The following is a 23,373-nucleotide window of genomic DNA, read 5'->3' on the forward strand; positions in this document are numbered from 1 at the left end:
ATTTGGTTTAGTACATAAATAAGCGAAGTCAATGTGTTTTTAAAACATATTAGAAAAGTACAAAACTAGACGCTACAAATAGATTTAAAAATAAAAAATAGTTTGAATTAAAAAAAATATTTATTTTTGAACACCATAAAAGAAAATTTGACATTATAAATGCCATTGAATTTGAAAAGTGGAAAATTGTAAGTAAAAATTTTGCAACTTTTAAAATAAAAATTGGAATCTTATAACCCATTCATCAATGGATCAAAAACTTGGAAACAAAACACTGTAGACCTTGGCCAATTCGGCCCACTATACCCACGTCAAATTATTATTTTACTATTATAAATGTGGGTTTTGTTTTAAGTTTTCTAGAAGCAAGTATTCTTTTTCCGAGGTAAATTAAAAAAGTTTTGTTGTTAAACAATTACATAAAATATTTTTATTTAAAAATTTAAATTATTAAAGGGTATTTTGGTCTAGAAATCATATTTTTATAGTCTTAATTGTTATTATAGAGTTGAATACATGTGAGAAAATTCTATGTTCAATCATTAATGTGTTAATTTTCTTATATATTTATATATAGGGCGTGGCATCTACACGCATTTACCTATATATAAATTGGTAAACCCATTTTACACTGTTGATGTTACTGTTTATTAACCGGTTTCTTCCTATCTATCTCTTGTTCATGCTCTCCCTTCCTTACGCATCTTACGTTTACCATATATATGTGAAAGGTATGAGATGGGTACAAATTTTTCAGCAATGAGTCCGTAGTTTAGTGGTACTTGTCACACTTAATAAAGAGTTTTATAGACTAGGGTTGATCTATATAGTGACTAGTGGGGGCTGATGGAGCAGTTGCCACCACTAAAATTTGAAATATCAACTATTTTCATAGAGTTTATGTTGTATAAATAGTTAAAAAAAAAAATATTTTATGCCATTTGACTCCACTACTAAATGCTTGTTTAGCTGAGGTATAATTTTATTATGTAGGAAGTGTAAGTGATTATCACAAAAATTACAGTATATTTTATTTTTATATAATGAGTATTTGGTTAACAAAATAAAAAAAAATTTACAGAGACCGGCCGTTCGGCAACCACACCACCGGTGGCCGGTCGCCGGAGGCCAACCAGTAGGCCACTGGACCGACCTTGGATCGATGACCTGTCACTGGAGGCCGGCCGGACCATCGGTGGACGGCCGGCGTGTCACTGGAGGCCGCTCGACCAGTGGCCGGTCCCCCGGTAGACCGATAGCCAGTCACCGGAGGCCGACCGGACCGCCCAATGGACTGCTAGCGTGTCACTAGAGGCCAGCTGGTAGGCCACCGGACCGATCTTGAACTGGTAGTCGGTCACCGGAGGCCGGCCAGACTACCGATGGACTAACAGTGTGTCACCAGAGGCCGCTCGACCAGTGGCCGGTCCCCCGGTGGACCGGTAGCCGATCGCTGGAGGCCGACCGAACCGCCCAATAGATTGCTAGCATGTCACCGGAGACTAACCGGTAGGCCACTGGACCGGCCTTGGACCGGTGACCGGTCACCGGAGGCCAGACAGACCACCAGTGGACCGCTGGTGTGTCACTGGAGGCCGCTCGACCAGTGGCCGATCCCCCGATGTACTAGTAGTCGGTTGTCGGAGGCCGGTCGGACTGCCGGCTGGACTAGTGGCAGATCACTGTAGGCCGGTCGGACCACCAGTGGCTGTTGGCTGGATCAGAAAAAGAGAGATTTTTTACAATGAAAAAATATTCCACTCTTAATGGATTTTTTTTTATATCATAATACCTATATTATGTCATAGTTTTATACTCTAAAATAAGTACCAAAACAGCTAATATGATATAATTCTTACTTCTTAGAAAATATTAAATTATGGCACATAGATTATACCATAATTTTGGCCTATCCAAATACGTTCTAAAATTTAAAAATAAAAATATATATAGTAAATTTTTCTCCTGTTAAACAAAAGATCTTGATATGTCCCTTCTTATAAATTTTTTTTATTATATAAGGTTCAAAACGCACTGAATCTAGTGGTACACACCAGATCTAGATCTAGTGATGCCATGCCCCTGATAAGTTGCTTTTCCTCTTTATAACAAAACAAGTGGTGTAAATTTTTCTACAGATAATATAAATAAAAAAAACCATATCATTTGCCTTTCAATTGGATTTTATAAAAAAATAAAATATAATAATGAGATGTGATAATTATATTTTATAAAATATTTAAATATTAAATTAAATTAATTATTATAAATAAATATTTAACTTTAATAAATCTCAAAATTTTATTAATATTATTAATTAGTAATTAATTAACTATAACAAATAACTAATTACGTGTTTAAATATATTTTTAATTAAATAAATTATGAACAATAATAATTACATTTTTAGCCATGATATTAATTAATGTAAACAAAGGAATTATCATAATTAACAATTAATTAGTTTAATTTAAATAAAGCTCTTCTTTGTTCTTTTTACTTGTCACATTAGAAAATTTGTGTAACATTAAATAATTTTTTTTTTCTAAATTTACCCTTTAATTTAATGTACTTGCACAATTTTCAATAAAACGAAATCAACTAAACATTAAATTATATTCTCCACTAGTGAAATTTTAAATAAGGGTAATTTTGGAAAGTAATGGATTATTTTATAAAATATAAGTAATCAACTAATTTTAAATAACTTTTCATAATTTGTGTGAATTAGTTAAATGTGATAACTAAAAAAGAACAGAGAGTAACTTTTTTTTAAATAAGCGTATTATCTTCGTTTAATGTTTAAAAAATCATAATTTTCCTCAAATTGATAGTAATTGATAATTCTCATCCATACCTCTCTCACTCCCACATCGTACCTCTCTTACTCCCATTACTCCATACTCAAATAAAAGTTCACTCAATATAAGTTTCCATTGCCTAAATAAAGATTCACATAATATAAATAATGACTCCCATTTCACTCTTTGTAACCAAATGTCCCGTTGTTTTTTTTTATTGTGCATATATTTTTGACTGACATGCATCTGTCACCTTTGTCAATATATATATATATATATAATTTAAATGAAGTTTATTTCCCAGTTCCCACTTCACCATCACTGGTGAACAAGTTTTACATGTAACTGGCATCTAAAGCACATTTAAGTCAACATTTGGCACCTCTTGTCTTGATTCCTCCGTACATGATCAGATCACACAAACCGACACAAGTGACAAGTACCTCCATTGCTTTATTTTGACTTCATCAGTAAATCAATGTTTAACCTTCTTCCATTATTTTGTGATCCTACTGATTAGTGATCACCATTAGAAGTGATAGCCATTACAAACGGATTAAAAATGATTTTTTAAAAAATATTTTAATAAATGTGTGTCTGCTTTAAATTTGTTCAAAATCTATTTCTATTAAAAAAAAATTGAAAATGATCATTATTTTATTTTTAAATTAAAAGCGGAATTTATTTTTATTTCTAAATCAAAACATATTTTTATTTTATTTCTAATTCATTTTTTTTATAAAACGAACAAGCCAAATAATATTTTAATATGTTTGCGTCTTCATGTATCAGTTGAGTTTCGAATTCATTTCTTCGGCAAAAATACAAACACTTTTCACATAAAACCCGATATCAAAAGTGGTAGTTAGCTAATTGGTTTCAATTAGAAACATTTTATTTTTATTCTTGCAAATTGTTAGGTGACTCCAAATATTATTACTATTATTATTATTATTATTATTATTATTATTATTATTATTATAGAGTTGCACCAAAGAAATGCTTTATAACCCTTATGTATGTATATATATTATAATATTTAAGCTCTTTTTTTATGTACGGCCATGTTTCTAATAACATTAATCTCATATATATAATCTATTTTTTAATCCTTAATAATAAGAGTAATCACTTGAAAGAACAGAACATGTGTTACCCTTCCATTCGCCCTCCTCTCCAAAGCGGTCCCCTCACTATGAATGCTTTTGTTTATTTATTTATTTATTTTTTATGATTCCAAAGAGGAGGGTTTCGGTAGCAAGTGACCGTTCACAATCAAAGTCATTAGTCATGTATTAAATGAGCATCACTCATGACATTAAATGGATATATATAAGAATCCCATGTCATCTTTTGTTGTTTTAATGATATATATATATATATATATACAAATAAATAAATAAACAAATTGTTGAATATTCAATCCATCAAAAATCATGATAAGTGGTAGATAATTAACTAACCATACAAATTAAGTTGATAAACAAGCCAGCTCAAACCATGAAAAACAAGGATCAATTAAAAGTTTATCATGCATATACTATTAACCTTTTATTCATACCAACAACAACAACAACAACAACAACAAGATGAAGATGATGATATATATATATATATCAAGAAGAGCACAACACTCTCTAAACCCTTCCTCCCTTATTCTCCATAAAACATAACAGTACTCTTCATAAGAGATATATATATATTATAATATATAGTAATTATATATATAATAAGAGAAAGGGCCAATTAAGTTGATATATATATATATATATATATAAATTAGCAAGAAGGGATAGACACACCACAAGACTGGGCCACCTCTTTAGCTTTGGGAGAGTTGAAGTAACCAGCGAAAGCTGGGTTTTTTTTGTATTGGCACAGGCATGGCTTCTGTTCTTTGAGTTTAGAGCAGCACTGTGTTGTTGGCACTCCTCCTGATGATAAGGAACCGGCGCAAGGGCTCAATTCAGCAACGTTACAATTCACTGATATCACTGGTGAGCTTTGAAGAAGAAGAATCATTGATGTCAATGATACAATAAACAAGAAGGACATCAATGGCTTCATCTTCTTTCTTTGTCTTTGTAGTTTGGGTGGAGGATATGTGGAGAGAATGGGGTTCTATTTATAGAGGAGATAATAATAATAATAATAATAATAATAATAATGGAGATGATATTGAGTAAATGGCTGAAAGGTGTGGTCATCTGCACATTTGTCCCTTGTGTGGTGAGAAAGGAAAAACACTAACAAGTATATTTAAAAACACTAACAACCTTGTGTGGAAATTTGTTGGACTGTGTTTTGACTTTTTTGGTAGATATGAATTATATATATATATATGAGGAATTTGATATTAAGAAGAAAGAAAAAGTAGATGCATAGCATATTTAAAAATAAAGAACATAGACAAATAATTATAGCCAGTGACATTGATCTTTTGTGAAAGGGGTTGTGTAAAAATTTCAAATTCTAAACACTAAACCTTATTAGATACAATGATGATAATGTGTCTCTAATTGTGAGTGTGGATTGCAACAAAAATCTCATGTCATTTGAATGAGTGCGGAGGAGTTGGACAATCACTTCTAAGTCTGTGCACATGCCCCTGATTGTGCTAGTTGTATTTATCAAATAAAGTAAAATATAAAATAGTGTTACCTGTGCACATGCCCTGATTGCGCTAGTTGTATTTATCAAATAAAGTAAAATATAAAATATATAATATAAAATGATAAGAATCCATTAGAGACTCCAGAAATATAAAATGTAAGATAAATAAATGGCATCTTAGTATATCTAATATTAATAATATTAATTGATTTTTATTGTATGAGTAACCTAGTAATTTATGGTCTAATGTTTTAGCAATATTTCTGTGTATGTACATATTTATATAAATGATAATTTATCAAACTATCAAGTTTAAAAAAATTGGAAAAAATGATATTTAAAACCCTTTCTTTTTTCACTTGTTTGGTTTAATGTGGAATTTTCTTAAAAGTGAAGGGACAACAAAAGAGAAATTTGACAAAATAATAGGTTTATTTGGGGTGAGCTCTCTTCTTGAATTTTTTATTTTCCTAAGAAAAATTTGCATACATTTTCATAAATATGGTTAACATTGGTGTGCAATGTTTTTAAAAATTAATTAAATATAATTTTATTTTTAAAATTATTTTAAAAAAATTAACGATTTTTTAGTCTATTAATATCAAATTCTCATGTGAAATGTTTATTTTAGAAAAAACATGAGATTAAACTCCAAAATTCTACGGTCATTGAGTTTATCCATGGTGTGTATATTTTTTTAGTTTATTAATATTGAGTTTTTTATATAAAATATTTATTTCGGAAAAAATAATATATTAAACTCCAAAATTCATTCGAAGGTCATTGAATTTACCCATAGTGTGTGTAAAAAATACATGTTTGTTATATTTAATAAATAAATAAATAAATAAATAAAGGAAGTGTCAAAGCCCATTCCTTTTCATTGTGTCACTAACTGAAGTGGGTGTATTAAATGGAAAAGAGTTAATGGGAGAGTAATTAGCCATACTCTCATCCTTTATCACACCTTTCTCCACCACCTACTTATCATATACATCATCAATCAATCAATCAAGAACCTTCCTCTATTAAGAAACAAAAATAAATAAATAAATAAAAAGTTGCTATTATTATGAGTGGAAAGAGAGCACATTTGAGAGAATGCCACATTGCCTCCCACTCAACCATTTTGGTTGCCTTCTTTGTCATCTTTCTAACTTTGTTTGGTAAAAGGTTGGAAATGGAAATGGAAATGGATTAAGTTTTTGGTCGGTAGTGGGACTAGAATAAATTTTGTTTCACATTAAACAAGAGAAGCTAGTTACATTGTTAGGTAGACTATTAAGTATTTAGATCCGTTCAGATTGATTTAAATGAATGTATGTACATTTGAATAAAATTAATCATACTTGTGGTCAATTAGATGAGTTATTTGCCTTGGGATTTTCACACTTAATTATAATTTATTTTGGTCACTTTTTAAAGCATTTAACTTAAAATAATAATATTGATTTTTTAAACTGTATGTGTATATTCATTTGGTTCTCATGAGAGATCTTAATTGAAATATAACTTTCATTAGAAAAAAAAATTTATATCATCTATGTCATCAACATTTTACCCACTAAAGTGAAAATTATTGCAATCAATAAATAGTAAATACAGAAGCAATGTTTTATAAGTACAAGTAACTCTTCAAAATCACTGCCTTCTTTTAATCAATTTTGGAAGACAACTTGAATAACCCACAAGAGTGATCAAGGCATAAAGTTCTTATGCTCTTAATCTTTCTCAATTAATCACCAAAGTACAAACAATCACAAGGAATCAAAGGACCACTAGATACAATTTCTTTGTTCTCAATCTACTCCCAAGTATGATCACCAAAAAAAAAAAAAAAAAAAAAAAAAAAGGAAAGAAATTCAAGAGAGAATCATCAACTTAAGAGTTGTTCATAAACTCTAAGTTCACACAAACTGAAAAGATTTGTCTCTGAAGGTTTTGCTTTTTCTTTTCCTTGGTTTCTCACAAGAGAATTATTTTGGAAGCAAGTGAATTTTGAGTAACAACCTTGAATTGCATGCAGATGAAAAGGGACATAAGGAAGCTGGTGAAAAGTCTCAATTCTTCATGTCAAAATCATTCATCAAGTCTGCCGACGATGTTCATGTATCAGAAAAAAATCAAGTAGATCTAAATTAGATTTTTTGGATTGAACAATAAGGTTCACATATAATTAAAATAAAGAACAAACAAATAGAATCTTGTTTCAATTTACAAAAATCAAAAGACAGGGATACTCTTTCTCCTTTTACTGAATAAATACAGCTGTAGTAAACCATAAGGTTGTATGAAAATGAGCAAAATCAAATCAACAAGTAATTGCATAAAATGGAGCTGATTGTAGCTGCAACATCCAGTGCAAGGAGAAACAACATACTAGTTAATTGCTTGCTAAACCAATGACATAAGAAGGTAGATGTCATCCTAATATATTTGTCGGTGGAACTCTTTGTCAAGATCAGCCAAAGATCATTAATTGCTTACGTACCCAATGTACAAACTCAAGAAAGATTTATATCATGAAACAAGAATAATAGGAACCACTTTATTTACTTTTGGGAAATGTAAAACTATGCTAGTAAAAAGATCGCTTACAAGGCTGAATACCTTAACAACATACAGTTTACAGCCAAGGACCTGCAAGCAAATTTCCTATGAACTCTGGGAAGACTTGTTACTTTCGGCCAGAGTAATATTTTTTGTACCTAACTCTTTCACTCCTACAAGATTTTGTAGAATTTTAATCATGTCTATTGTTTATATGTGGTAGGGTGGGTTGCTTCTAACTACCATGTATTCATTTGGTTAATCTAGAGAATCCCAGTTGACTGTCCTAATCAAATCAAGGTGACTTCTATGTGACCATTGGTTCTGAGCCAAGTGTCCAGGCATCACAAAAATCAGTCTGAGTGTTGATGTAACTATGTAAGGAAGAAGTTCATGTTTCTCAAGGAAACAAATCATCCCTTGTTAAGAAAGTATCCCTTAAACCTAATTGATCTACTAATCATCATTCACCTTAGTGAAGAAAATCGAAAGGAGTGAGGGAATCAGCATTTAAATTTTCCCTCATTTCCTTCATCCATTTTCCATCGAGGAGATGAATTTTCATTCCTTTTCTTCATAATCTATGATGTGAAAAAAAACTTGAGTATTACATAATGCTTCAAAAGAGCAGCAGTAGCAACTAGTGCAGTAAAAGTAATATTCATTAGTGTAAAGGGTGTTCTTATGTTTACTTGGTAAGTAGATAGTGACTCACCAAGAACCCCCATCCCACCTAAGGAAAACACCTTGACCGCTTGCCTCAGTGAACTTGTAATTAGCACCAGAAACTATAGGCAACAAAGATCAAATGTCATTAAATCTCTACAACACTGCAAAACTTATTCAAAATTTCTTTCTCCAATCCAGACCTAAAAGAAATTGAAACATATGAAAAAGCATACCTTCATATCCTCCAACCACAGGATCATCAGCCAGAAGAATAGCAGTGTCCAGATCAATAAAACTGCATATTTTTATGAAAGCACAAATAAATAAATAAATAAATGAAGTTTATCATATCCAAGACCAGAGACTTTGAGAGGTGGACTATTTTACCTAAAACATCCAAGACCAGCAGCTAGATGACCAGCAAAGCCCATGCCAAGTCTAGTTTCAACCATACCGCCAATCATAAGACCAATGCCTGCATTTCTTGAAAGCTCAATGATGTCCAGAGCCCCAAGAACCCCAAGCTTTGCTAATTTGATGTTGATGACATTAGCTAGGTTTCCTTGTATAATTTTTTGAGCATCCTGCAAACTTCTACAACTTTCATCTGCAGCCACAGATACACCATACTTCTCCTTTGCAACATGAGTAACATGGCGCAGACCTTCCCAGTCATCTCTATGAACAGGTTGCTCAAATAGAACAGGAGTAACCCCCATCACTGAAATTACACACAATAAAACACAAATTTTCAATTTTTTGATTTAGAAATGCAAATTGTAACGAGCTTTTATTTAGGAACAGTTGCACCAACGATGAAGCTTTTCAAGAACTTCGACAGCTTCATTCGCTGTATATCCCTCATTTGCATCTAAGATAAATGCGCAAGTTGGATGAGCCACTCTGATAGCCTTCAAAACTTCTATATCTGACTCAAGGTTCTTGCCCACCTTAAGTTTCAATGTGCTAAATCCCTGCTTATAATATTTTGCAGCTAATTCTGCAGCTTCACTGGGAGAAACAATCGGAATCTACGCATTACAATACAAAAGTCAGATGTCAAAACAAAATTCTTTGAAAAAACAGAATGGAGCTAAGCATTCAAAAGAAGACAAGTCTTAACTGTAATATTGGTTGTTATTGTATCCAATGCACCTCCAAACAATCTCCAAAGAGGTACACCAATGCTTTTAGCAACAGCATCAATCAGTGCCATCTCAACTCCTGCTCTAACCTTCAATTCAACAAAAGTTTGCACATGTCCAACAAAATTATCATTCAATCTCACTCCATCCAACATAGATTAAGAAAGAAAAATATCAATCAGAAATCAAATTTTTGAGAATGATCATATACATTAGAAATAAATCTAATTCAGGCTTATAATTACAACACTGAGAGAAAAACAAGGAAGATGATAAGAATCACACAACCGCATCAAAAACAAGAATTAAGAAAGAAACTAAGAAATTAGAAATCAAAAGCATGCAGCTTGCATGATCTGTACATCACAAATCAATCAAATTCAAGGTAATTAACAACTCCAAAAGCAAAAGGAGAAAATAAATAAATGATAATAATTAGAGTAAGAACATGAAATATGAAAGAAGCAAATCAATCAGGCATCAGATGTGCGGTCCACATGAGCATATAAATTAACAATCCATCCAATTCAGGGCAATAATTTCAAAAACCAAAAATTTAAGAATAAAAGCAAGAATTAAGAAACAAACAAACAAACAAATTAGAAATCAATCAAATTCAAACTGATCATTCCAAAAACCAAAATAAAAAAATAGAATGAGATGATAAAGACAATACAACTACATCAAACAACTCGATTAAAAATCAAATTTTTGTTATCTCCTTGATCATAAACATTAGAAATTAATCAATTTCAGCCTAATAATTCCAAACACTCACACACAAACAAAGAGAAGATGACAATGATCACAATAGTAAAACATTTCAAACAAGTAAACAAATGCTTTAGGATCATAAACATTAGAAAACCAGTGAATCAAACTCATTTCAAAACTAAAAGAAAGAAAGAAAGAGAAAAGAAGGCGCACAGAAGCAAACCCATGGCCAGGGAGGAAGCGAGACATCTCGGCAAGAACAGAGCCGAGAAGCATGGGAGGGTTTTGGACAAGGAACTGGCAAGCATCAGCAGCAGCGGCGAGGGCAGTGGGCTGGTCCTCAGCAGTGACAAAAGGGAGAACAGGTGCCTCGCCCCAGCCAACGCAGCCATTGACGAGCTCCACGCGTATAGCAACGTTGCGCGCGGAGTCGAGTTTCGAGTTGGCGATGGTGAACGGAGCCAAGAGAGGGACGTTGAGAGCGCGGCCATGGGCGGTGGCGACATCGACGGAGAAGGAGGTCTGAAGGGTTTGGAGACTATTAAGAGAAGGCATCGCGGTGGAGGTGGTCATATATGAAGGTGATTGGAGAAGGGTGGGTTTCCGATGTGGGACTAAATTTTGGCTTTTGGAGAAGGGAGCTCAAAAGGAATGGGAATGGAGTTTGGTGGAATGAATAGGAGGGAAAGAGTGGTAGGGTTTAGTGAAAGGGATTTGTTGGTTTATTTATTTATATATATATTGGTTTTAATTATTGGAATTTTTTTTTAATTATTTTTGTTGTTTTATTGGAGGGATTGGGTTGTTGTTTATTATTGGTGAGAGTTTTAATGATTTTTTTAATAATTGTTTTTTTAATTATTTATGAAAATTATAGAAAATTATGTGGTTTTTGTTTTCTGGGATGGATCTTTGTGGCTGCCGGCGGAGGAGTTGATGGTGAGGTTTGTTTGGTAGTTTGTTTATAGTTGTTGGGTTTTTTTTTTTTAAGGTATAATAGTTAATTCTACTCTTTCTCTCTATACCTCTTTGATGCACTCTCTCGAAAATCGCTCCCGATTAGTCATCTATTTTCAAATTGTGATGACTCAGTTAAAAAAATCGTCTCGTCGGGATCTCTCTACTTTTTAAAAATAGCCCAACTGAAAAGGGATTAATGGGACGTTTTTAAAAAGTGAGAGGACAACATTTCTTTACCTCCCGAGTAGAGGGACCAAAAAAGAAAGAGAGAGAAAAGTACAGGAACTATTTTGGTGATTATATTTTTTTTAAAAAAAGTAATATATAAATATTTACTTTAAAAAAAACTTTTTTTAGTCTGTACAATAAAAAAAATAGATATTTCTTTTGAAATGTCATTTATTTATTATTTTATTTTATTTTATTTTATTTTATTTTTATAAGAATAGATAAATTATAATTTTATTGAAATGGAGTGAAAATATAAAACATGAAAAGAGCAATAACAAGTAAAAAAAAAAATAGATATGACCTTGATAGATAAAATAAATACAGATTGAAAAATTAAAAAAAAAAATCTAAAACATAACTAAAATGCGTCTAGTGGATAGACGAGCGGGAGAAAGAAAGTAGTTAATGTTAGATTGGATGTAATATAATAAATAATAAATAATAAATAATAAATTGATAATATTTTGAAAAATCATATATATGTATGTAAATATTGATGTCTATATGAGTGAAAATGTAAATATGTTCTTGTACATTATGATTATATATGGGCGGAATTTGAATAAATAAATCACTCGTGAGTTTGTTTTATTTGCTTATTTGAGAACTTATTTGAGACTACAACAGGATAGTTTTTTCTTTTTTTTTTTTTAATATCTTTTTGCCATGTAGTCCTTGGTGATGAAATTGATGTGCATATGAAAATTTATATATATATATATATAATTTTATGATAATTATCTTCTTTTGTTTTTTGATTTTTTGGCCATTGTCCTATCAATCATATTTGATGATTGAAAGTACTAGGTCCATGATTTATATTAATAGTGGCGATAAATCTATTGAGCTGATCATGCATATGCATTATGTAATTGCATGTGATTGGAATACCCCCTAAAAACTAGTTTAATCCACTTCAATATGAGCCTAAATTACACACGCACACACTCAATTTTACTATATTTATTTTTAATATCAAAAATATTAAAATTATATATATGTCTGTGTGTGTGTGTGTATTAGTTTCTTGATTGTCATTTTATACATAATTCAAAACACAAATTTTTATTTCAAAAACTCTAAAAAAAAGAACTTTTGAATTAAAACAAATATATAAAATAATTATATGTTTAGAATCTTACATCAATTGATCACTATATTAAATACTTTAAAAATGAAAAAATAAAAATTAAATGTAGTTAAACTTAAAAAAGAAAACAAATGCCCCCACCAAGACCAACATGGAGGGAAAGAAGAAGCAAACAAGTCATCCCTTAAACTATGAAACAAAAGCAAAAGCTATCCTTTGCTTCATGGTCATATATAACTTCCCTAACCTCCAAGCTTAGAACCTATACACCCCTATAAAATTTCTCTACCTCCTTTCCATAATTGTCACAACCTTCATCAATAACAACAACCCTACCATGCCATCTTATTACTACACTTCCGACGATGAACCGTATTCCACTCGATCTCTCTTCGGTCGCCGGAAACCTCTTCATGATATTTTCGGAGGTCGAAAAGGTACAAAATAATAATATTACTGTTGAATTAGACTCATCAAATATATCTAAAATATTAAATATGTAATACTGTGTTTGTGATCATGTATAGTTGCAGACATAGTCTTGTGGAGGAACAAACAATTGTCTGGAGGCATACTTGGTGTAGTCACATTGATATGGTTCTTATTTGAAGTAGTTGAATATCACTTCCTCACACTCTTGTGCCACATCTCCATTGCCTCCATGCTTCTTCTATTCATTTGGTCTAATGGTGCAGCTCTTTTCAACAAGTAATCTCTTAATTTTCTCTAAGTAAATTAAATATATCAATAAAGGAATTAAGTTGGTAATTAAGGTTCAGAAGTTTCTTAATCTTGTGATATATTAAATCTAAACTAGTTTTTGTATTGTAATATCATCAGTATTTTTTTAATACCTCTTGAGAATACTAAACTCTTGAGGAAATGATTTGCATTTGAATTAATATCACATTATTTATATGTTAGAGCAAATGTATATAAGAGTTTTGGATTATTAGATAGTGGACAATATAATTGATATAATAATAGGACAAAATGTTTTTTGGGACTTCCCTATAAAACAAATCTAAGGATAGTCCCACAGCAACCGTTAGATCACCCATCCAGCAATTATTATTTCATTACTAACCCCGGAGATGGGGTTAGTGATGCCAACTCTATTTCGGGGGTTATATTTATAATAAAACAATAACTGTTAGATGATGATTTAACGGTTATTGTGGGACGTTCCTAGATTTTTAAATCTAGGCACGTATCTAAATTTCCCGTCCTCTAATAATAATACACAAGAGTTTATATAAGTTTTATGATTTAATTAACTGCTAACATGTTATGCATGTCTTGTAGGGCTCCTCCAAAGGTTCCAGAAATGATATTATCAGAACGTGCTTTCAAAGACGTAGCATTGATAATCCATGCAAAGCTCAATAGATTCCTTTCATTTCTTCATGATATTTCTGGTGGAAAGGATCTCAGATTATTCCTCTTGGTATGATATATATGTTTTATGTTGTTTCTATTATTATTTTTTTTTTTTTCAATCACTAATGCACTTATATATAACTTTCAATTGATTATATGATATATAGAAATTAATCACTATTTGTTTTTATTTTGTAGACACTAGTTTCTTTGTGGATGGTATCAGTAATTGGGAGTTGTTGCAGTTCTCTCAGCTTGCTATATTTTGGTACAACATTGAATATATAAATTTAAGTTTCTATTCATTTTATTTTTAAATATTTATAATTTATATTTTATGTAGGAATTCTTTGCATTATGACAATACCAGTATTATATGAGAAATATGAAAGTGATGTGGACCGCATCGTCTATAAAGGAAGTTATGACTTGAAAAGAATGTATAGCACATTTGATCAAAAGGTTCTAAACAAAATCCCAAGAGGTCCTGTAAAAGAAAAGAAATTCTAAGTAAAGAATTTCCACTTATCTCATAAACAAAAAATAAGATGTTGAAATTGTTTGGGAGGAGTTCTCATATATACATGTGCATTGAATGGATTGTTGATTTATTAAATTCTTATTCTCTGGATAAATATACTGTTTGTATCATAGAAATGTTAATAATATTAATTTACTTGAAATGTAATATTGTTATGAGATGACAACTCAACTCAATAATAATTCAACATTCATGTTCAAGTTATATATGTTAGATAAATTTTCATCTCAAATAATTATTTTGACTAAGGATATATATATTAATATCAAAACTTATTATTTAAAACACTTAAAATTATAATCTAAAGTGGCATCTTAATTACATATAATGTAAAGTTTATGAAGATCCAATAAATTTAATTAAAACTAGCTAAGAGATAATGACACAAACCTCCTCTTATTAAGATCAAGTGATAAAATCCCCTTCCCTCATCTCTCCCAATTTTTTCTTATTTTATTTTCTTAATTTCTTAAACATGGAATCCACAAAATATTCATCTTTCAAATATTAATGTACATGTTTTTAAACTAAGATCTACCAACCTAAATTAAGATCTAAGTTTGCCTCTTCCTAGGTCTTCTCAAGACCTAATAATTAACCAAGAGTGGTCCTTGCCTTGCTAAGTAGGGTTATTCATCTAGCATCTCTTATTCCATTGTAGAAGTTAACCACATTATAACAACCATATTAGAATGTTTTAATTGTTTAGCCATTTTAGAAATGTAAATGTCTCTACCATGGTCTTTTTTAGGAGCTCTCTTCTTATTTATAGTGCTATATTATTATTCACACTTGTCACGTAATATTACACGACCATATAAAAAATATTTTAAAAAACTAGACAATATATACGATCCATCATAAGAACCTTTTGAAATACTACGTACATGCCATATTTGGATTGACATAGAATTGAATTGTTATATGTTAAATTTGAACTATTTCATAATAAATGATTTGAAATGTTACACATAAAGCTTGAATTGTTAGGTAAATTAAAATTCATACGGTTAGTCAAGCAATTGCAAATGTTATACTTGCAACAAGGTAGTTGTAAATATATATTTCATATACTAACAAATATGTTTCTACCAGTACAAATTTTGAAAGAATGTAATTTTTTTTTTGTATAAATACACAACATAATATTAACACAAAAATATAGCTAGTGTTCAAAGATTTGATCCATTTCAAATGAATATAAAAGATAAAGATGTGTACAATATTTCGAATGAATTAAAATTGTCAAAAATGCAGAAATCAAATCTCCATTCCTCTTTGAATGAACTAATATAAGTCAACAAAGGTATACATTTCACTCATATGAACTGCATAAAAGCACATGTTTTAATTCAAATATATAACAAAAAAAAAAAAAATGTTTTATGTGCAAAATCAGACAGCCATGCAACAAATCGATTGAATTTTTCATATCCTCAACATCAATAGCACTCAGGGCGTGTTTGGATGCAAGGGTTGATCCCCAAGAAACCCTTGTGGCATGTACATGCCCCCTGTTTGGGCATGCACCAAAGGGCATGGGGAGGGAATGAGAGGAGAGTGCATGCCCCTCAAACCCTTCATGCTCATTCCCCTCATTTTGGGGGATTGTGCATGCCTTGATGAGGTAATTACTTTTTTACCCCTTACAATATTATATTTATTTAAATTTTAATGATTTATATTGCATTTAGACATTATATTTACATTGTATTGGATAAAAATTCATAAATGACGTGATATACATTGTAATTATTTTTAAAATATTATAATTATTTATAATTCAGTAATTTAAAAATAATTAAATTGTATTCGTCAATTAAAATGTATAAATTTAAAAATTTATTTAGAAAATGAATACATTAATAACTCATTTAAAAAAAATTATAGAAATTGGAGCTATTTGATAATAATTGTTTCTTTTACAAGATATATTATTTAATTAAAATATTAAAGGGTACAAACGTAATTTTTTTAAAATTTTCTCCTATTCTCTATCATGAACAATAGGGTCTATTGTTATTATTTATTTATTTTTTATAAAAGCGATAATGTTAACTCGGTCAAACGTGGCATGAAGTGATTAGAGCTCTACCATGTGCACGCTCAAAAAATATTTAAAAAATCAAATCAAATTAATAAATTTTATTTATCACACAATCCTAGAGGGGAAGAAAACGATATCCTATCACAACAGTCAACTAACATAACACCAATTGAAGGCCAAACTTCTCCACAAATCACAACCATCTTTTGACCCTCATTTTTGACCCCTTGAAGGGTGGGAGAATCCATGATATTATTTATAAAAAAAAGTTTATTTTTTCTTGGTCCATTAATAGTGGAGCTTATTTCATTATTTACTATAGCTAAATCATGTATGGAGTTAAAAAATTTTAAAATAGTTATAATAAATTATTTTTATAGTATACTTATCTTACTTACCATTGACTCCAATTTCAATCATATCCGTTTATTATTGTTTTCCATTTCAAGCAAAATCCACTTAATATGTTATCTCAAATAAATAATTATTTTATTTATTTTTGAGTCTATGGAAAACTATAGCTAATTTAATTATTAACATAATCCCGTAGCATAATACAAAGTGAACAAGTCATTGTAAGCTATAAATATATGTAGATATAGATTATATGCATCACGTGCCTTCACTTTATGCACAGAGAATGCACAATTTGTATCTTTTATATAAAACTCTTTTTATCATGTTTTGGATAAGATTTGAATGAGCATCATCCACATGAGAAAAAATGTATCTTACCATTAAATTATATTGGTGTTTGGGACATTATTAAAATTCTATCAAATTAACAAAAAATTAAAATACATATTCATATCTTAAATATTTTAAAAATATATAAATAAACATAAAATTAAATTAAATTATTCCTTCTCACACTTTACCTTAAAAAACACTAAAAATTTCAACCATTCTCTCAACGCCAAGTCAAGCTAAAACTGAGAACACGTGGCGCCGTCTCATCCGTTCATCCAAAGCAAGGTTACACGCAAGGTTCCCGTTCTCCAATGAAGAAGTACAACTCTTTAATCATATTAGTTCATTAATGAATTTTCATGATTACATTTGTAATCATACTGCATGATAGTTATTCAAAATAAATACAAAGAATTAGCATTTATGCATCTAATATATATCAATATGGATGGGAAGAGGAATATGAGTTGAAAAATGGAGGAGTAATGCTAGATAGAATGAAAACCTCACACCAAATCAGTCACACGAATAATGTGGCTGGTGACGTGTACATTTTTTTTTAAAAAAAAATTAAAAAGAGAAGAGAGCCACACGTGATCTCTCTTCTCTAGGGCTAAATCGCAGCCCTAATTTTTTCGTTCTCTCTCTCGTGGAGGTCTTGGGGGCCGCTTCTCTCCATCGAGACCGGCTGCCTCTTCCCTCTGTTAGGGTACAGCTGTATATCTATATTTGTATAGCTACCTTATTTATATAACTGTGTATCTATATATACCTTGTACATTGTAGGTTTTGTGTTAATAAAAAAAATTGTTTAATCTTTTCAACCTAACATGGTATCAGAGCGGTTTTTCTAAACCTAATTTTTCCGCGTCGCCTCCCTCGATCCGCGCATGCTGTCTCGATCCGCGCGCCGCCCTCGGCGGCCAGCGCGCACGTCGCGACCGGCCGCCGCCCGCCGCGCAGCGCCTCGCCCGTCGCGCCATCGCGCCGCCTCGCCCGCAGCGCCGTCAGCTCAGCCTGCTAGCGACCAGTACGCGCCGCGCATACCGCCCGTGCCGCGCCGCCGCGCAGCGCCGCCCAGTAGCGTCCCCAGTGCCTCACGCCTGCGACCGGCCAATCGAGCGCCGCGCGTCGATAACGCCCAGCCAGCGCCGCTCCTCGATCCTCGACCCTCGCCCGTGTTGCCGTTGCGATACGCCCATCGCTGCCACCTCGACCAGTGAGTGTGTTTTCCATAGCCTCTGCTCGGGAGTTTCTTATCCTGCAAAAAGGCGGACGTTATGCTCAATGGCAAAGAATTATAAAAAGCATAGTCGTTCAGCTTCACGTGTGCTTCTTCGCGGACTTAATCTTTGGGGTCATGTTGATGGTACCGTCCGCCTCCGATTTTCTTCTAGTGCCGCCTCTTCGGCTCTTCTTGCCTCTGATTATCGGTAGCGTCCTCTTCCACGTCTATTGACTTGCTCAAGTGGACTGAGGATGATGCTCGTACCATTGCTATCATCCGTCGATCCCGTGAGCTTCCTATTCGCAGTCTGTTTGTGATCTTTCTACGCCCAGGCGATTTAGAGATCATCTGCGCGCACTCTATCTTCCTTCCAGTTAGGCGTTGCGCTACTCCTTGCTAGAGACTCTCACATCTACCTATCAGCGTGAGGCGTGCATCTCGGATTTCTTTGCCGTGCTCAGTGATTTATGGCGTCAGTGTGATGAGATGACACCCTCTCCTTCTCCAACCTGTGCCAAGTGTCATGCCATTGCTCAGGATCGTGATTATCTTCGTACTTATGAGTTTCTCATGCGTCTTCGCCCTGAGTTCGAGGCCGTTCGGGCTCAGCTACTACACCAGGTTACACCTCCGTCTGCTAGTGATACTCTGGCATATGTGCTTGCTGAGGAGACTCGTCTTCGGTCCTTAGATGTGGTTCCACCACCTGCTGCTCCTCACTCTGTTCTTCCTGCTCCCCAGCAGCACCCAGTCTCGATCATTTGCTCCTTTGATGCCGTCTCACGGTCTTAAGCGCTCCTGTCAGTCCTCTATCTCGGTCTCGGGGATCGGTTTCTAGTGCAGCCTCCTCGGCGGTCGAGTTCGATTGTCATTCTTTGCCATGCTCCCGCCATATTACGTCTTGAGTGTCGCATAGCTTGAGCGAGGCTCGGATGACGACCTGACGTGCCCGACCCCCACCCCACCCTCAGCTACTCAAAGTGGTCCGTTGTCTGTGACGGTTTTCGAGCAACTTATTCGTGACTTTCGGAGTCGAGATATCTCCTTCTTGGCCCCGATGACTCACTCGGGATGCCTCCGGCGTCACACTCACCCATCGATCGCCTCCGCCCCTACGGGTATTTCTTCGTCCCTCTTGGTTACTTGACTCGGAGCTTCTTTTTCATATGACCTATGATGCTACCCACCTTCGCTCTCTTCATCCTTTTTTTCTTCCGATCTTCGTGTCATTATTGCTAATGGCACGACACTTCTCATCCCTAGTCGTGGCCTCCTACACACCACTCATTTTCATATTCTTGATGTTGCCTTTGTACCCCAGCTCTCCATGAACCTTATTTTTGCTAGCCAGCTCGCTTCTCTTGGCTATCTTGTTATTTTGATGAGTTTGGTTGTCGTGTGCAGGATCATCTTACAGGGACCCTCATTGGAGCTGGCCATCGCCATAGTGGGGTGTATGTGCTCGATCATCTTCGTCTTCCATCCTCTTCTACATTCCCAATGACCTCTATTTATTATTTTTTTCTCTTTCATTCGTTTCCATCGGTGGCATCGTCGGCTTAGCCATCCTAGTGGTTCTCGATGCATCTTTTTCTTATTCATCGGGGGCTTTTTTTAGGTCGTGTTTTTAGTTGATAATTCTCATTCTTGTTCGGGTTGTAAGCTTGCAAACATGCCTACAACTCCCGTATCCTTCGAGTGTGTCTAGAGTGCAGGGTCTCCGTTTGAATTAGTTCATTCGGATGTTTGGGGTCCCTGCCCGTTTGTTTCCAAAGGTGGACATCGTTATTATGTTATTTTTGTTGATGATTTCTCTCGTTACACTTGGATTTATTTTTATGCGTTCTCGTTACGAGGGTTTTAAAGGTTTATATTGATTTCTCTAATATGGTGCGTACCCGATTTTTACGCCACCATTCGTACTTTCCGTTCCGATTCGAGGAGGGAATATCTTTCTCATGAGTTTCAGTGAGGTTCTTGCCTCCCACCCGGCACTCTTCCTCGACTCTCTTGTCCCGGTGCCCATGCTCGAATGGCGCTGCTTTGAAAGGAAACATCATCATATTCTTGAAACCGCTCGGACTCTTCTCATTGCCTCCTATGTTCCCCTCACTTTTTGAAATTTGTCTCTCTCTCTTGTTTACCTCATCAATCTTCAACCCTCTTCCTTTCTTGAGGGTTGTAGTCCGAGGAATGTTTTTTCTCCGACCCACCACGTTATTCTCATCTTCGTGTGTTTGGTTGTTTGTGTTATGTCCTCCTTATGCCTCGAGGCGGACTAAACTTTTACGCTTTCGATCTGCTTCCTTGTGTCTTCCTTGGTTATAGTCCTAAGCACAAAGGCTATCGGTGTTATGATCACATTACACGTCGCCTCCGTATCTCGCGTGATGTCTCTTTTGTTGAGGATCGTCCTTTCTTTGTTCCTTCCCCTTCCTCTTCTTCTCACTCCTCTACTACATCGACCGATGTTCAGTTTCTCATTGTGTCCTCACCACCTCCTCTGTCCCCCACCTCCACTGTATCTCCTCCATCTGCTTTCACCGTTGATTGTTGACCCTCCCTGTCCCATGTTTTTTTATTCCCGCTCCTCCTCTTCCCGGCAGTCACCCCCAGCGCTAACGGTTTCCTCGATGTGTTCCCGCGGATGATCCCCCGCAGCGTCGCTATGCTCTTCGTGATCGTCATCCCCCGATCGCCTTAATCTTGCCTCTCGACTTCTTGACCTACCTATTTCTCCCTCAATGGCCCTCCGAGGCCATCTTCTTACCGAGAGGTCGTCAAAATACCGAGTGGCAAGCTGCTATGTCTGCTGAGTTGAGGCGCTCGGCGCACCTCTACATGGGATTTGGTTGTCCTTCCTCCCAGTGCTCGTTCCCATTACGCAAGTGGGTCTATAAAGTCAAGACTCGCTCACGGCGGTTACGTCAGAGCGGTGCAAGGCTCGCCTTGTGGCTCGTGGGTTTTCGGCGGGAGCAGGGGGCGAGATTATGATGAGACTTTTGCTCCCGTCGCTCATACTGACTACCATTCGAGCTCTCATTCTCTGTAGTGCTATTCGACGATGGTCTCTCTTTCGACTTGATGTGAAGAATGCTTTTTCTTCACGGGGATCTTCGGCAGGGAGGTTTACATGCTTCCTCCCCACGGTTTTTCTTCTCCTTCGGTTTGGTTTGTCGCCTTGGAGGCTCTCTATGGTCTCAAACAGGCTCCTCGGGCCCTGGTTTGAGCCGTTCGATCTCTTGTGGTTCTTCCTTTGGTTTTTAGCCCTAATCCGCATGATCCCGCTTTGTTTGTGCACTCTTCCTCTCGTGGTCGGGACTTTTGTTGTTACTTTATGTGGATGATATGATCATCAATCGGTGATGATCCCGCTCATGTGGATTTTTGTCGAGCATCACCTTCAGAGAACATTTCCAAATGAGCCCGATCTTGGTCGATTGAGCTATTTTTTGGGCATTGAGGTCACTTCTACTTCTATTGGTTTTCAGTTGTCCCAGCAGCGTTACACATCTGATATCCTCGCACGGGCAGCTCTCTCTGACTCTTGTGCTGTAACCACTCCTATGGAGCTACATCTTGAGTTCGCGTCGTCGATGAGGGACTCCCTTATCCCGATCCGACACGCTTCATCGTCACTTGGTTGGGAGTCTGGTCTATCTTACCCTCACTCGTCCAGACATTGCTTATGTTATGCATGTTTTGAGTCAGTTTGTTAGTGCACCTACTTCTGTTCACTATGCCCATCTTTTGAGGCTTTTGCGCTATCTTCGGGCGACTCCGTCTCGAGGCCTTCTTTTCTCTCAGCACAGTTCTCTGGAGCTTCGTTCTTATTCTGATGCTACTTGGGCTAGTGATCCGTCTGATCGTCGTTCTGTTACTGGCTTCTGTTTGTTCTTGGGCTCTTCTCTCATTGCTTGGAAGTCCAAGAAGCAAACTGGTGTTTCTCGGTCTAGCACTGAAGCAGAGCTTCGCGCTATGGCTACTACTGCTGAGGAGATTGTTTGGTTGCGTTGGCTTTTGCATGATCTTGGTGTTGTCTCACATGCTCCTACTCCTCTACATTGTGACAACACCGGTGCCATTCAGATCACTTTGAATCCTGTCAAACATTCCCTCTCCAAGCATATTGGTGTTGATGCTTTCTTCTTGCGTGATCAGTACAGCAAAGGCATTCTGGCTCCCCAGTTTGTTCCTTCTGAGCGTCAGCTTGCAGATCTGTTTACTAAATCTCAGACACGGGCACAACATGATTTCTGTCCAAACTCTCGATGTTTGATCCCCCGTGAGTTTGTGGGGGGGGGTGTTAGGGAATACAGCTGTGTATACAGCTGTATATCTATATTTGTATAGCTACCTTATTTATATAACTGTGTATCTATATATACCTTGTACATTGTAGGTTTTGTGTTAATAAAAAAAATTGTTTAATCTTTTCAACCTAACACCCTCCACCGCGACCGTCCGCCTCTTCCTTCCATCGCGACCAGCTGCCTCTTCCCTCCCCCCGAGACCGGGCGCCGCTCCTGGCCTTCGCTTCCTCCCCGTGATCTCTCTTCTCTCTCTCGTTTGAGTGTGTGCTCCGGCCCCCGTCATGCCTCCCCGCTCCCGGCCCCCGTCTGTCTCCCCGCTCCCGGCCCTTGTCCTGGCCGCCGCTTCCCTCCCCCGCTCTCGGTTGCCACTCGCGGCCTTCGCGTCCCTCCGCCACTCCCGG

At 35.1% G+C, this 23,373-nt stretch overlaps 2 protein-coding genes across 4 annotated transcripts; one reads left to right on the forward strand and one right to left on the reverse strand.

Annotated features, from left to right (window-relative positions):
* Positions 1 to 7,046: 7,046 nt before the first annotated feature.
* LOC120280870 (L-Ala-D/L-amino acid epimerase) lies at positions 7,047 to 11,182 on the reverse strand. Of its 2 annotated transcripts, none has more exons than XM_039287828.1 (7): positions 10,706 to 11,182; positions 9,757 to 9,867; positions 9,448 to 9,664; positions 9,021 to 9,354; positions 8,867 to 8,928; positions 8,657 to 8,752; positions 7,047 to 7,506 (listed from the first exon to the last, which is right to left on the reverse strand). In XM_039287828.1, exons 1-6 carry the CDS (start codon positions 11,063 to 11,065, stop codon positions 8,676 to 8,678), a joined length of 1,161 nt encoding a protein of 386 aa, XP_039143762.1. In that variant the 5' UTR covers positions 11,066 to 11,182; the 3' UTR covers positions 7,047 to 7,506; positions 8,657 to 8,675. The 2 variants fall into 2 exon arrangements, with proteins under 2 accessions (XP_039143762.1, XP_039143763.1); XM_039287829.1 differs by having other exon boundaries at positions 8,680 to 8,752; positions 10,706 to 11,181.
* Positions 11,183 to 13,086: 1,904 nt separating this feature from the next.
* On the forward strand, positions 13,087 to 14,801 carry LOC120280871 (reticulon-like protein B1). 2 transcript variants are annotated; one of them, XM_039287831.1, is made up of 5 exons: positions 13,087 to 13,210; positions 13,301 to 13,481; positions 14,079 to 14,220; positions 14,352 to 14,421; positions 14,497 to 14,801. In XM_039287831.1, the coding sequence occupies exons 1-5, from the start codon at positions 13,111 to 13,113 to the stop codon at positions 14,661 to 14,663; spliced, it is 660 nt and encodes a 219-aa protein (XP_039143765.1). In that variant the 5' UTR covers positions 13,087 to 13,110; the 3' UTR covers positions 14,664 to 14,801. The 2 variants fall into 2 exon arrangements, with proteins under 2 accessions (XP_039143765.1, XP_039143766.1); XM_039287832.1 differs by having other exon boundaries at positions 13,092 to 13,210; positions 13,307 to 13,481.
* Positions 14,802 to 23,373: the final 8,572 nt, after the last annotated feature.

Source organism: Dioscorea cayenensis, chromosome 17 (genome assembly GCF_009730915.1).
Source record: "Dioscorea cayenensis subsp. rotundata cultivar TDr96_F1 chromosome 17, TDr96_F1_v2_PseudoChromosome.rev07_lg8_w22 25.fasta, whole genome shotgun sequence".
NCBI classification, from domain to species: Eukaryota; Viridiplantae; Streptophyta; class Magnoliopsida; order Dioscoreales; family Dioscoreaceae; genus Dioscorea; species Dioscorea cayenensis.

Bases quoted from the DNA above. Each gene is read 5' to 3' on its own strand.
- LOC120280870 (XM_039287828.1), bottom strand. From the start codon at position 11,065: ATGACCACCTCCACCGCGATGCCTTCTCTTAATAGTCTCCAAACCCTT. The intron at 9,355-9,447 runs GTTGGTGCAACT...GTGTAATTTCAG, and splicing joins AGTTCTTGAAAAGCTTCATC to TGATGGGGGTTACTCCTGTT. The intron at 8,753-8,866 runs GTATGCTTTTTC...TGTTGCCTATAG, and splicing joins TGTGGTTGGAGGATATGAAG to TTTCTGGTGCTAATTACAAG.
- LOC120280871 (XM_039287831.1), top strand. From the start codon at position 13,111: ATGCCATCTTATTACTACACTTCCGACGATGAACCGTATTCCACTCGA. The intron at 14,221-14,351 runs GTATGATATATA...TTTATTTTGTAG, and splicing joins ATCTCAGATTATTCCTCTTG to ACACTAGTTTCTTTGTGGAT. The intron at 14,422-14,496 runs GTACAACATTGA...TATTTTATGTAG, and splicing joins TCTCAGCTTGCTATATTTTG to GAATTCTTTGCATTATGACA.